Here is a 15,661-nt window from a genome sequence, read left to right as displayed (position 1 = left end):
TTTCAGTATGTTTCAAGACCAGGACTGAAAATGCATCATAGAAAAATATTTTTCTACAGATCTGCTTGTCTGTGAATCCATAACACTCTTCTCGGCTCATTGTACAGAAATATGATTTATTGTGGATTGCTGTGTGTCCAGATGTTCATAGCATCTTCTTGTATTCATGTGTTTGTACTGAAAAATCAGTTATCATGGCAAGGAGACATATGACATAGAAACAGCCATTTTGAGGTGGTTGTTTCCAGGTAAGTTTGTTACATTCACACCAAGGTCACTCTAGGTTTTTTGTCGATCAACATGATTGCAAATGGATAGCAAAAGTATGCAGATTTTTTATACTGTTGGAACACACAAGTATTTGTTTTGGCTCTAAGTAATGAGGCTATCAAACAAGTTTTGAAGAGATCTCATGAGTGAGAACTAAGTATCACAATTTAATTATGCACCACCCCTTATATATGAGCACTGTTTCTAATCATCGGCAAATCTTTTAGATTTCAGACCTTCATGCTTCTGCACCTCGTACCCGGGGGATTCATTTCTTTTGCAACACAACAAACCTAACCTCTCCCAGACTGGCCACTCAATAACATTTATTATATATGTGAACCCACTACTGAGCACCAGCCAACAGACCTCTAAGTGTTCATACTTAAAGCTGATGAATCTCTGTCAACCTCCGTATCGCAGGAGAGGTGTGCTCTCTAGTGTCTTACCACCTAAGAGGTGCTCCTACTATCATATCATTTCACTTCAGTGACTTCTGAATCCTTACTGGGGGAAAGCATTTAAAGACAGGTCGCTGCATGTTTTCCCCAAAATCCTATTGTATGATCCCTGCTATTTTCCCACCTACGAAAAAAACTGCACTTGGAATAGCTGTGTAACTGTTGTTTTTTCTCCTATAAAGGTATCACAATGGAGATGTTTTTATCATTGATGTTTCTCAATCAGTGGAGCATGATCACCCACATGCTCTGGAGTTCCTGAGGAAGGACTGTACCAACATCAATGGTGAGAATGAACAAATCAATGATTAGAGTTAGAGATCTAAAGAACATATAATGATATTTGATTCTAGTTATCTGGCTTCTTTAGCAACACAGTAGACTGTTAATTCTATTTGCAAGCAGGGATGTAGGCTGCTGATTGCAAGCAAGCATCATTTCAGTTATAAAGATTTGACAACCCTAACGCTTCCTTTAATTCTGATGTCATAAAGATTCAGATAATCAAAACATTGATGGGTGTAATGTTTGACATAATCTCAGCAAATATTTAGGCCACATTTCAGTTCATCATTGTTCAGCCCACTGTGCCACTCCAAACAGAGATCAGCTATATGCAATCAGGCTGGCTCCTGCTCCGAAAGGATCTCTACAGCCTGACCTGCCATGTCCCCTCTAAACAGTAACAAAGCAACCCAGAGTGGTAAAAACCTTGTAGCGCCTCTTCAGTGAGATGCAACTTGAAACCAATAGCACAGTCAGCACGAGACTCCTGTCTGGGCTTATGCTTAGGGAGTCGCATTTAAAACATTTAAAAAAGTTTTGGGTGGAATACTTAAATTGTCCATCATCTTTTGCAGACTCTGCCACTCCAGACACTCCCAGCCTTGTGCAAATCAAGCCCTGCTCCAATAGCAAAAGCCCAACTCAAACTGCCAGACCTTGTACCCTCTACACAATTTCAGTTTAATGGGGACTCTTATGTGCTTGCTGTGCCACTGGACTCAAGCTGTACTGCGCATATGGCTCTGTGTTCCTGTTTAGAGGGGATCTGACTTTCACCTGGCAATCCACTCACCTGTATGGAAATGAACCACACCTCAATTCTGCCAAATTCAACAAATTTGCGTGGACTGAACAAAGGGCCAATATGTTTAAATTGAGCAGAAATGCCAACAAAGCTGATATGAAACTACAAACACCTCATTTGAGGTAAAAATAAGTAAAATATGTGATGCAAACAGCAAGGCGTAAACGTGGCTAATTATGGAGATTTACTTTGTGACAAGGATTGACATCTGTGACGATTTTTCTTGTTAGAAAAAATCACACTCCTGCTTTGCAAGCCAGTCACGCTGGAGTAACAAAATGTAACGCCTTTCAGTTATCCAAAGTCAATGCACAAATTAGTAGCTGTCATTTATATAGATTTATTTGGTCTTAGTATATTGTATCCATGTAAGAAATTTGAAATGGTCTTTGTGGTATGTGTGTACAGGAAGTAAGCATGTGCAAGAAATTTAAACATAGTTCAAACACTAATGCCTGATGGTTACAGTGGTAGGGTGTTGGAATCTGAGCGGTAGGACAACCTTCCTCAATAGCAAGCAGGGAACCATGTGCATCCCTCAAGTCCTATACCATCAGCAATTTTTTTATTTTTTTTAGTTTGGCTGTCATTTCTTTATAAGATCAGTTGTTTAAAATTGCTATCTACTCTGGTCCCCAGAAAGATTCAGTGAAGTAGCTCTCTCATAATGGAATAAGATTGTGCGTAATGGTAAAGTATTAGAATCTTTCATTGAGCAGACAACATGGTATCATAAACCTCTTAAGAAAACCCATTATGAGGCTTCATTTACCACTGATGTGGAGAATGTGGCTTTCCAAAGGCAAGTTTTGATTGATTTTGGTAACATGAGGAAATACCACAGGTATTCATGATTCTAGGAGTAAGCTTTGTAAGGTTTGGACCATAAATCAACCTTCAATTGTATGCTTCATTCAAAGGACAGAAGAGCATGGCGTTCCAGGGCATGAGGCGGTAGGGAGACATTTAGAGGCTAATGCAGTGGTCCGCCGAGGCAGATATGCAGTGATTTGTTTTGGGTCTGTATTTTCTTAATGTATTTGTGTGGTGACTGGAACCCTTAGTAGGGTCATCAGCTACAGTTGAATGTGGTTAAGGTTTGAGGCAGCGAAAGGCACTTGTTGCTCTACTATTTTAATAGGTTGGTTTCTTCACAGATCCATGAAAGATTCTTTGATATAAAACATTTGCTTGTTTTGACATGTGAGAATCTATTGCCTGAAAACAAGCTCCTATTCTAATTCTCATCAGCATACAAAGATGATCCTGGCTAACACAAATTTTTCAGGACATGGTGGTCAATCAGTCTTTACATCACTGATAATGTGAAATAAATAAAGATGTCTTTTGAGCGCTAGACTCAGTTTTAGAATTGTGATCCAACTACTAAGCAGTATTTTTATTTTCACCCACTGCCACAAGGGTATGCACCTCCGCAATAAATAATTAGAGTAAGTTTCAATTACATTTCTTTCTGTCATTTACTAACCATAACAAGAAAGTGTATTTATTGATATCATTTCTTTCCAGATTTCTTTTTCAAACACGGTGTTGCAGTTATGACGGTGCGTGAGCTATTTGGTTTTGTGACAGATCCTTCCATCACCGAAGAAAACATAGATGCCTATTTGCAGAAGGTACGATTTATTCTGCTCTCGGTTTGGAGCAATTAATTATAGACGGGCTTCCTTTAGCAATAATACATTTTATTTATTTATTCTCTCGATAAATGTTTGTTATTTTCACAAGTCACTGTACTACATCTCTGCTCTACAGACCTATCTTGCTTTTAAGCATTGCATATATAAGCACAATATAAATTAGACACTTTAGCAGAAAAACAGTCAGTGTTATCCTATGGAGGAAAATAGGGTTATTGGTTCAAAGGTAAGTATTTGGTTGTGGGAGTTGTTATTCTGTCGTAGACTCAGGGGTCCCCGAGGGTCAAGGATGCACTCTTTGTACACCCTCAGCGGCACTAGGGCGGCTGGGTGTAGAGTGCTGGGGCCCAATGTTATCCAGTGGGCGAGCAGGCCACAAGGTTGTGGGAGCAAAGCTCTTGGACTTAAGCTGAGGGCAAATGGGGATTCAAGCCAGCACAAAAGGTGCACCTTCAGCGGCACTGGGGTGGCCAGATTCAAAGTGCTGTTTTGGCATCGGGCTCCCTGTAGCTTTCAATGGGCAGTCTCTGGTTTACTAACACACTGCATGCTCGGGGACAAAGGTCTTAAGGGTGCGACCACCACTTGGAGAGGTAATTTGGGATGCTGGGGGTTGGTTAGACACAGTCGGTTGGGCCACCCAAGGCCGTGGGGCGTCAGGTGCAGGGGTGTCTTTTAGGGTTGTGTCTTCTTACCAGCTCCTGGTAGTGGTTGGGGGGACCTTCCGGTTTGAGGCTGCAGGCGTCGGCTGGAAGCAGGTAAGGGATCACCGGATCTTGGGTCAGGATCGCCGGGAAGACCTTCTTGTGGTGCTGGGCCTGATGGGTGGGGTTGGCAGAGGTGGGCACACCTCCCTTCCTCACTTGATTTTCCCTCCGGTTCTACTGCCCAAAGTGGGGTTCAAAACCAGTGGTGACCAGTTGCTGGAAGCTGCAAAATGCATGGGGAAGCTCACAAAGGTGCCAAGCCTTTGAAGCTTCCCCTTTGTGCTCCCTGCCCATCCTGAGGGAAGAGGCTTGGCACCTTGTCCCAGGATGTGCATGGTTTCAGACCCACGAGAGCAGCAGGCTTTTGACCCATTGGTCCAGTAACATTTCTGTTTGTGGCATCTGAAAGCAGCCACTCAGCCTGGACACTAGTGGTAGGTCGTTTTTCAGTGGGCATCTCTAAGATACACCCTGTGTGCATTTTTTATTAAATCCCACACTGGCATTACTGTGGGTTTAATGTGCTGAGAGGTTTGATACCAAACTTCTCAGTTTTCAGTACAGCCATTATGGTACTGTGGAGTTCGTAATGATAAACTCCCAGCACCATATACTCTTAATGGCAGCACTTCACTTACAATGTCTAAGAATTGACTTAGACACTGTAGGGGTACAGAGCTCATTCACCTGTACCCTCACCACTGGTATAGTGCACCCAGCTAGAGGGGTGACTGATCTATGCCAGGGCAGTGGGTTGTAGGCATGGCACACAGGAGGCCTTCCCTGGTCACAGTGCCCTGGGTACCTGTGGTACCATTTACCAGGGACTGACCTGTGACCAGAGTGTGCCAATTTGGTTTGGTTTCCAAAGCAGTTTTAGGGAAAGAACATAGGCCCTGGGTATATCATTGGCAGGAGCCCAGGGCGCACTCAATCAAAGCACATCAGCAGTTCAGCAAAAAGTGGGGGCAACAATGCAGAAAGAGGGAAGTGCTGCCATCATGGTGCACTATTTAAGTGAGCCATCAGCAATATTTTGCTTAAATCTGTTTATTTGCTTAAATGCTCACAGTGTGTCCAAAAGAATTGGCACTGGATCCAAAAACCACATTTAAAAGCATCCGCAAGAACATATTAGCACATTTCCATTTTTGTTTTTTCTACACTCAAATCACTTAAAAATGCTCAATACACAGAACCTATCCCTATCATGTTGCTGTGTTAGCAAAGCACAATAACAACTACAGTTTTAGCAAATCAGTCCTCATGGTATGAAGGGGTGAAACACAGTGATCATTCTCAAGAACACTGCATCCTTTTCTCCATTTTGCAGCTAGGAATTCCTTAGCTGCCTCTAGTTGAGAGAACACAAATGTTTTCCATCCATTCTTAACCTGGAGCTGAGCAGGAAGCCACAGAGAATCTGACACTCCCATGGAAATTAGACCCTTCTTAATTATTTGCAGATCTTGCCATCTCATCAGGGTCATCTGACTTAGTGCTACAAATACATGCACCTTTGAGACTTTCAAAGTCGGATTTCTTTTATCTGTACCGCTTGGTGACTATCTCCCGCTTTCTCAGGTCAGCTTTTTCAAGCTCTTACCAAAGTACCAATGTCGTCTTCGATTACTTGCTTTTTTAAAGTCCTTAATTTTTTTCCAGCTCACCAGAGCCTGTCAACGGAGGACCACCCAGGATCTTGACCTCTGTGCGTTAGCCACAATCCCTACATTTCCATCTTCGATTCTAGTTTGCATCCTCAAATTTCTGATTCTTCTTGGCTCCCTCCTCAATTTTCAGTGCTAATGTTTCCACAGATGCAAACCTTGGTTCCGTGCCTATCATTCACTTTTTCAACTAGTCAAGTGATCCAGAGACTTTGGATTCGATTCTGTTTTGGGTGCCTTACAAGTTACTTAAGCTTTTCCATAATCAAGGATTCAGCATAGGTCTGTTGTATCTCCCCTTGGAGTAGTGCGATTGCATCACCCTCACTTGTCTTTTCTGGCTGGAGATTTGAGCATGAAAACTTTCACTCTTCCCTCACATCCTTCGCTTTTTACTTCTTTGGAGGCATCTCGGCATGTGCCATTCTCGTCTTTTCCACCTAGCTTGGGTAGCCAGGTGTCAATGAGCAAGCTTGCCCGCCTCAATTCCAGGCCCCCAGCAGTGCATCACTCCCGGCAGCTGAAGCTTCCTCTGCTCTACTTTTCCACCACTAATGTCAGCCACAGGTGGGTAACACCATAGACCTGGTACCCTCCAGGGAATTGTGTAGTCCACTGTCAAGCGCCAGTGCCTTTGGTCATCTGTATATGTCCTAGGCCCTAGGGCTACTTTGTTACGGCTAATCTTTAATCCTTGAGGGGGTAAAAATTCACTCTGGAGTTGGGGTCTCTGCATCCCCAGGCTTGCATAACCAGCCAACAGATGTGTCACCATCTGGTTGGCCTAGATACACCTGCCACCATCCCCCACACAGCCTGTGTGGGCTAGAAGAGAACCGGAGATAGAAATGCAGCCATCTCGGAGCCTGGCCAGCATTACCCCCTTCTGACCATACTTGCACCCAAGTCAATGCAGTTTTTCTGTGGCACAAACCGTTCTTATGCTGATAGTGTGCTCAAATCCCAAAGAAATCCTTAGTTAGTTGTCCTCCTTTTCTTCTTTTGACTTTATATTTTCGAAGGAGAATACATGTTACACATTTCAGACATTGGAAAGCTTTAGTTTTACATTGGACCTCGAACAGAAAGCAATATTTTCCTAGACTGGCTGATAACACATGGTTGACATTGAAACATTTATCTGTAACTAGAGAGTGGGTAAGCATTAAAATATTAATTCAGCAAATCAGCCTTGTTTTTTGGAGGGATGAATAGTCAGTTTGTCAAAGCAAAAGCAACTGAACTCACTTTTGAGAGTTCTTAACTTTCTTTCTGTAAATTGCAAGGTAACATCTTCGGCAACCATTCTAACATTTCACCAGTGGTGCTCCCTTGACACAGGCTTCATGGTCCAACACCAGTTTGTAAAGCCAGTTTACAGAAGCACATTTTCCTAACTACTCTCTGATGTTGCTTTTTGAAATCCTAAGTTTATTTTCTGCTAATTTAAAATATTCCTTAGTATTTCAAACGGATGATACTTGATATAAAAGTAAGACACTGTTATGAATCTGTTGTTCCATTCCATTTTTAAGGGCATTACTTTATCAAAATTCACACTAGTTAAAAAATGTTGACTGCACATAATCTGTTGAAAATGTATGGGTGAGATTTTCAGGGACGTATTATCTTGTGGAGCCATAAGTTTGGAAAATCTAGGTGGTTTGACGTGACATCAAATATTATTGACACTTTTTCTACTGTCTCTTGTAGGACAAAAAATTGTGTTCTTTTTGTTACTTTGTTATTGACCCTGAGTTATGGATTATTAACTGTATTCTGAAGTCACTGGCTTTGGTCACATCCATAAGAACGTTTGTTCTCAAGTTGTGTTTGGTAATGAAGTTAAATGTGCTGGTCAGGTGAACTTTCTGAAATGATATCTGACGACCATTGCTAAAGTGAAAGTGCTCTCTGTCTAAAATGTATTGGTGATTGGTTTATCCATTATTTGGCATATTTAATTTACTAGTAAGTCCCTAGTACAGTGCGCTGTGTGTGCCCAGGGCCTGTAAACCAAATGCTACTAGTGGGTCTGCAGCATTGATTTTGCCACCCACATGAGTAGCCATGTAACCATCTTTCTGACCTGCCACTGCAATGTCAACCTGGCAAGTGCAGCCACTTGCCAGGCTCCAACCTTCCCTTTTATTACTGTTAAGGCTCCACTAAGGTAGGCCCAAGGTAGCACCATGGCCAGGGTGTAGTGTATTTAAAAAGTAGGACATGTACTGGTATGTTTTACATATTCTTGCAGTGAAATACTGGTAATTTGATTTTTCAATACAGCAAGGCCTATCTCTCCCATATGTTGGCATTGGGGCTGGGTTGTAACATCTTACAAGTGTACCTTCCAATTGAGAGCTTATAGAGATTTGGAGTTTGGGGTCTCTGGACTCACAATTTAAAAATACATATTTTGGTAAAGTTGGTTTTTAGCTTGCTTGTCTGAAAATGCCCCTTTTTAGAAAGTTGGCATTTTCTTGCGTTACTTTTCTGTGCCTCTGCCTGTAGGCTGAATACACATCTGTGTTAGGTTGACAGTTGGGCTGTTTGTGCATTCACTCTAGACAGTCATACAAAGGAAGCTGAGGTGTGCCCTGCTTATCCTGATGGCCCATCACCAGGCTGATGAGCCTTCCTGAGCTATAGTGATAGAAGGAGTTGTCAATTGCACCTGATTAGGGCTGTTCCTGTCCTACCACAAAGCTGTCTCCACCCCCCTGTAGTGTTTCTGGGGCCAGGACATGAAAAGGCTGGGTCTTGTGCATAACAAGGACTTTCCTTTGAAGTTTACCTACTTCAAAGGCTGAAATTGGATATGTACTGTGCCTTTGACCCCATATTCTCAGAACATTTCTTGGTTGAGGACATTTTGCCAGGCAGGAAGAGGAGCTGAATTGCTGCCAGGAGAACTCACACTTTGCTGGGTGTTTGCTGAGCTATCTTGCTGCTGCTTTTGTATTGGGAGTGAAAGGACTGGACTTTGCTTTCAACCTCCTGCTTCCAAGGTTATAGAAAGTGCTTGTGTGTGCTTACCTCCTGTTAAGAAGTCTCGGTGCCATCAAAGACTCCACCAGCATCTTGCTAACAGTACCTAGACGTCTCTGCTGGGAGTTCTGATTGCCAAGTGGTGCCAAATCTAGTTCCTGGGCACTCGTGTGGTTGGTGCTGCAACCCAAGAAGAGCAACCCCTGCACCATCAGCGACGCTGCGACCTGCACCAGAGCCAATAACATTGCTCGTGAAGAGCATGACGCATTGCCCGACATACAACCCACCCCTAGTTTTGCTGACGCCAGTAACTTATCGACTCAGTCATCGAGGCCGCTGCCTGTACCGGAGCCGAGGGCACCGCTTATAAAGAGCACGATGCACCTCCTGACTTAGACCACAGGCTTGTCCTCCTTGACGACATTGCTTTGCACCGACGTCACTCATATGCCTGTCGATGCTAGTGCTTCAATAGCAGAGTTAATAACTGTTGTGGGTGACCTCCTGAACTCATCAACACCACACTGTCGTAAGGAACCAACTCATCGCCACCAATGCACATTCCCCCCGCAACAATAAGGAACCAATGCATCACCTCCCCTGCTTAGCAGTAAGGAACTCCACAGCCGGCCTGCCCTTCCTCGCGGTTGGCGCTAAACTGTTGGATTAGTACCGGTCACACCTTCAAGATCCCCAGTTAGAGCTATTTGTGTTCTAATAGCTATACTTTTACTTAATCTTCCAAAAGTGGTATTTTGACTTGTTTATGTTGGAGGTTTGTCGTATGGGCTTATTTTACTCAGATAAATATTGGCTATTTATCTAAACTGGGGTTTTCACTTTGTGTGTGAGTGTACAAATACTTTACACGTTGCCTCTGAGATAAGCCTGACTGCTCGTGCCAGGCTACTAAGGGGTTATTTTAGCTGTGTGGCTCCCTTACCCTAACTAGAAAGAGAGTCCCTACTCGGACAGGGTGCAAACCACTACCAACTAGAAACCCCATTTCTAACACTGGTGCTGCCGTCTTGAAGCAGGACTGAAAAATGTTGGGTCCAGTTACAGAGCCTAGGTAGGGTTTTTTAAGATGAACAATTTTTATTAGCAGCAAGGAGTAGAACACATGACTCCAGTTGTTCTCAAGTATACCATAGTTAGTTCACAACAACTTGATAGACGAGATAGGAGTTAACTTCAAGGACACCAGTGTGTTTAATGATTTCGGTGATAAAGATACATGATGGGAAGAAAAAAAACGGAAGGTAGGTGCCTCGATAGGTTGTGAGAGGGTAGACTGTGAGGAACGGAGGTGTTTTAGCCATATAATACAAAAGATAGTGATAGTCTTTGAAGTGCCATTTGTTTGAGTTTTTTGGCATGAATGAGCACTGTATGGTTTGATGAAGTGATAATAGAATTTGGGATAGTTGAACATTGTGGGATTTGAGCAAGGACCAAGGCGAGCAGTTCAAGACAGAGACTGTAATATTTAGGTGGAGTTGATTTACCTTATTGTTTCTGTTTTAAGACTTAGGCCTGAGGTTCAGGATAAGAGGAACTGATCCATATTGGAGTGGTGATGGTACAGAATAGGTTGCTTTATTGAAGTCCGAGAGATGGCTTTGTGAGATATGGATGATTGCAAAGGCATCTTGAACTCACTCAAGAACTACAGTATATAATGACAGGAATATTTATGTCTAAGAATTTGGGTGGGATTTTGAGATGGTAGTGCCAAGGGTGGTGAACAGTGGAAGAGGAAAGCTGAGGAGAGTTCAGAGAAGGATGAGATGCAGGAGTTTACACCCGCGGGTTTGTGATGGGAGTGAGTGTTTGGTCTGAGAGGAAAGTTTGCCTGGTGTGGGTTGCTTGTTTTTCAGGGTAGGAGGGAGCTAAAGGATAAAGTTGGTGTCTATGTACGACTTGGATGATAACCTTTTTTTGTTGTTTTCACTTTGATTTCTTCTGGCAGTGTATTTCATATGACCAATAGCGTTTATGCATATGACTATATTCTCAGATTAGTACTAATTAAAGTAAGGCTAGTATTGCGAAGGAAGATCCTTACAACGGAAATTGAGTTTTACAGCGTGAATGTTACCTGGATTCACATGCTGAGCATTACTCCGTCATTGTCATAGTGGTTGGGTCTAGAAAAGTCTCCTTGAAGTCTCTTTTTTTTCTGTGGGCGTCATCAACCATTTGGGTTTAAACCTCGCCTTTTGTGACGTCAGATGTATGCCCAGGAAATCCTTCAATGTAGTCACCATCTTCAGATTATTTTTTCTTCTTCTGGATGGAAGTATTTGTGATGACCTGTCTTCCTGGGTATTCTGGTTCCATGTTGGAACCTAGAGTTTGGGACCACATGACACCAAGGTTCCCATAACTTGTAATTCCATGTTTGTCAGTTGTTAGCTGACTGTTGGTTGGTGCTGATTAAATATTACCTATTGAACATAATCCTGTGTAAATCCCACTTTATTACACTGGCGACGTTTGTGGATGGGATCTACTCGTGCAAGATAGCCTCAACAACCGGTGAATAGCTAAAGGTAAAGAGAAAATCTCACGTGACAGCTGTGTCGATGAAGGAAGATTAATCAACATCTTCAAGGTACAGCTGTGGCCCAGCGAAGGAAACGCGGTGAAGGACGTTGAGAAAATCGAAAACGCGACGAAAAACGGCAAAGGTAGTCTTTTACAATGATTTTTGGAAGAAAATAGGGAAAACGGAGTTTGTAACTGACGTCGATTTTCGAGGGTGATCTCCCTAAGAAAAAAGACCATTTGTTTGAAGAAAAGGTGGCGGACATCTTTGAATGGGCGTGTTTCAAGAATGGAAAAAGCAAGCGAGATTGCCCATAGATAGTGATGCAATTGTTTCTTATCGGCCATTTTAGGTCGGGAAAAAAAAGAAAACAAGCTCGAATAGCCAAAGAAAGAAGCACCTAATGTTGTGGCGTCCATTTTGACTTGGTTTTGAAAAAGAAGAAAAGAAAGCCCAATCTACTTTGGAAACAAGACTGAATGTTTGTGATGGATTAGTGGCGGCCATCTTGGATTTTTTTTATCGTTTTTATACGTTTTTCTGTTATTTCAAGAGGATTGCAACAGGTGAAGCAGCAGTTTGGAGCGTGACATTATAAGGGTATCAACTTCAATGGTGAAGGAGGACAGAAGGACCCATTGTACGGAAAACGAGTGAAAACGGGAGGAAGAGAAAAGTCGGAGGAGCTTGGTGGACGGATTCTACATTGAGGAACTTGAAGCCTGTCGACGGTGATGGGCACACCTTTTGAGGGAAGGGAGGTGGTACTTTGTTGGTAAAGGTTTAAAAGTGGAACAAGGGTAAGGGTTTTGTGTGGAATTGGGGCAGTAAAATGCAGAATGTAACTGCACCTCCTTTCTTTCTGATGGAACCAGGAGAACCACTGATTAGGTGGAAAAAATGGAAAAAGATATTTGAAAAGTACGCAAGGGTGTGTGGTGCAAATTTGAGTGGTGAAAGGAAGCATGCTTTATTGATGCATTGTTTGGGCGGAGAAGGCCAGGAGATTTTGGAGACTCTTCCGGTCATTCCACAAGCAGAACAAAGAGGATTGAATGAGTATGAGGTGTGTGCTAGGCAGTTGGATATACATTATCTTCCTAAAGTGAGTACAATCATGGAAAGGTACTATTTCGGGTTACGAGAGCAGGGTAAGGAAGAGAGTGTTGAGGAGTACATTACTGAACTAAGAAAGTTGGCTTCAAGTTGCAAGTTTGGGGGTTTGGTGGAAGAACGAATTAGGGATCAGTTTGTTTTGAGATGTGTGAGTGATAAGATAAGGGAAGAGTTGTGGCTAAAGGATGAACCTGCACTTGAAGAAGTAGTAGGTATTGCAAAAAGGGTTGAACACATGTTAAAATGCGTTGGGGAACTAAGCAAGGAGAAAAAGGATGAAAAGCCAAGTACTTCTTCAACACAAGAAGTGGTGTGTCAGGCTGTGAAGAGAGAGGATGAGAAGAAAAAAAAACAGATGTGTGAGGAGGAAAGGTTGAAAGGGGAGGTTGACGGTGGTATTTCTAAAATACAGACAAGTAAGAAATTCACAACTCCTTTTCAAGGAACTTGTTATAGATGTGGGAGATATGGGCATATGGCAAATGCGAGAGAGTGTCCTGCCCTTAAGTTCAATTGCAATGTGTGTGGTAGAAAGGGACACATTGGTAGAAATTGCAGAACAAGAGTTGGGAGAGATATGAAGACTGAGACTAAGTTGGTTAGCTTTCAGATTAATGATGATGTTGTAGAACATCCTTCTGATTATGTGTTGATTGGGGAAGCAAGTGTGTTGATGAAATTTGATTCATGCTCACATGTTACTTTTATTTCAAACAAGGTGTTTGAAAATGTGTTTGGAAAGAAAAAGACTCTGTGTAACCCGGATATAAGACCAACAGGTTATCAAGAGCATCCCATAAAAATAATGGGTTACTTTTTTGACTGCATTGAATATAAGGGGAGGTATACAGAAGCAAAAGTTTATGTGGTAAACAGGGGAGACAACTTGTTGAGTTGGTCTCATCAGGCAAGGTTGGGTGTGAGTCTCAATCCAAATGCTCATCCAGTTATTCAAGTACAGGCTGTAGACAATGTTGAGAACAAGTTTATAAAGAACTTTAAAGAGTTGTTCAGTGAAAAACTAGGATGTATAAAGGGTTACAATCACAACATCAAACTGAAGTTGGGTGCAGTGCCTGTTGCTGCTAAAGTAAGGCGCATTCCAATTTGTGTAAAGGATGCTGTGGGTAAAGAGATTGAGAAGTTGTTGTCGACTGGGGTTATACAACCAGTAGAAGCAACTGAGTGGCTCGCACTAATTGTGGTCGCGAGGAAGCCTAATAATGAGATTCGTCTGTGTGTTGACCTTCGTGCTTTAAATAAAGAGGTAATAGTTGACAAGTACCCTTTGCCAAACATAGAGGAGTTGGTTTCTACGTTAGATGGGGCATGCTATTTCACCACCTTAGATATGGCTTCGGCTTATCACCAAGTTCCGCTAAAAGAAGAGTGTCAAGAGCTTACTAGTTTTATTACACCAATGGGTGCATTCAAGTTCTTAAGAATGCCTTTTAGGCTGGTTTAGGCAGCCTCGGTATTCCAGAGAATTATGGAAGATCTGTTCAAAGGTATACCGGGGGTAAGATGTTATCAGGATGATGTTCTCATTTCTGGTAAGAACGAACAGGAACATGATGAGCGGGTTTGCCTTGTGTTGAAGAAAATGTTGGAAGTTGGTTTAACTCTGCGTCAGAGCAAGTGCAAGTTTGGTGTCAATGAGCTAGATTATTTGGGCCACCACATCTCAAGGAAGGGCATATGTCCAAAAAAGGATCTTGTTGAAACAATTGAAAAGTTGAAGGAACCATGTTCAAAAGAAGAGGTTTCATCATTTTTGGGCATGGCAGAATTTTACAATAAGTTTGTCAGAAATTTCGCAGATAAGACTGTTAATCTGAGGAAAATCATGTGTAAAAATTCTGTGTTTAATTGGACTGAGGAGTGTAGCAGAGAGTTTGATCAGGTGAAGATGGATCTGAGGAATGCACCAAATTTGCAGGCGTTTGTTCCAGGCGATCCGACGTTTATTGTAACAGATGCTAGCAGTAAGGGTCTGGGTGCTTTGTTGTTACAGCTGAGGAAAGACAAGGAGGTCCTAATAGCTTGTGCTTCGAGATGTTTGAAGGGGGCGGAGTTGAATTACTCTGTCATAGAAAAAGAGGCGCTAGGTATATATTGGGCTGTGAATAAATTCAGGAAGTTTGTTTGGGGTTCCTCCTTTACCGTCAGGTCTGATCACAAACCACTAAAGGAAGTGTTTGGAAAAAAAGGGATTAGACTCCATCTCAGCAAGAATAAGGAGATGGGTAATTTCTTTGCAGGAGTTTGTGTTCAAGTTTGAATATATCCCAGGAAAAACTAATGTCTCGGCAGATTGTCTGTCTAGGTTGGTGGATGTTGTAGAGAATGTTGAGGAAGCTTTGGCTGACGATTTTGAGGGTGAGTTAAAGGTGTGTGACGTTACCTTGGGGACGGTGAAGGAAGATGCTTGGGGAGAAGAGCTGAGTAAGGATGAGGATTTGAAGGAAGTCATTAAATTGTTGGAAGGTGTTAGGTCTCGTTCTTTAAAGAAACCTTGGTCTTTGATTGCTGATGAGTTGGCAGTGGTGGATGGTTTTCTCATGAGAGGTACTAGGTTAGTTCCTCCTGTTAACCTCAGAAGTGTTCTGGATGACATGTCTCATGAGGGACACTTGGGTATTTCCAAGACGAAAGAACGCATACGAATGGACTTCTGGTGGCCAGGTATCAATTTGTTGGTGGAACGCACCGTTAGGGATTGCTCTTCTTGTCAGGCAATTGATAAAGATTTGAGGACGAGGTCTTCTCCAATGGTTTGCAGGAGGTTGCCTAGGTCCCCCTGGGATGAAATTGCAGTTGATATTGTGGGGCCTTTACATGGTGAGCATCAAACTCCATTTATGTTGGTTTTATTGGATTTGTATTCTAGATGGGTTGAGGTTAGTTTGGTAAGGGAGATTACAAGTGAGTCTGTTATTTCCTTTTTGGAGTCTGTCTTTAAACGTGAGCGTTTTCCGAACTCCATTCTTTCTGACAATGGGCCACAATTTTGTTCTGGGAAAGTTGAGGAGTATCTCAGTAAGTGTGGCATAATCCACAAGAGGATTTCTTTGTATCACCCTGAAGCAAATGGTGCTTTGGAGAGACTCAACAAAACTTTGAAGGAAAGCATTCAGTTGG

At 42.4% G+C, this 15,661-nt stretch overlaps 1 protein-coding gene across 1 annotated transcript in view; it reads left to right on the top strand.

Moving 5' to 3' along the window:
• The window catches only part of RIOK1 (RIO kinase 1), a 238,552-nt gene that overhangs the window by 157,055 nt on the left and 65,836 nt on the right, over nt 1-15,661 (top strand). The window contains exons 11-12 of the mRNA XM_086965018.1: nt 914-1,017; nt 3,352-3,458. Of these exons, the coding sequence (XP_086821144.1) occupies nt 914-1,017; nt 3,352-3,458 (211 nt within the window). The remainder of the gene's footprint in view (nt 1-913; nt 1,018-3,351; nt 3,459-15,661) is intronic.

The sequence above is a fragment of the Lissotriton vulgaris genome, chromosome 4_1, assembly GCF_964263255.1.
Source record: "Lissotriton vulgaris chromosome 4_1, aLisVul1.2, whole genome shotgun sequence".
In the NCBI taxonomy this organism is placed as follows: domain Eukaryota; kingdom Metazoa; phylum Chordata; class Amphibia; order Caudata; family Salamandridae; genus Lissotriton; species Lissotriton vulgaris.
This window is presented reverse-complemented; position numbering and strand designations above follow the sequence as displayed.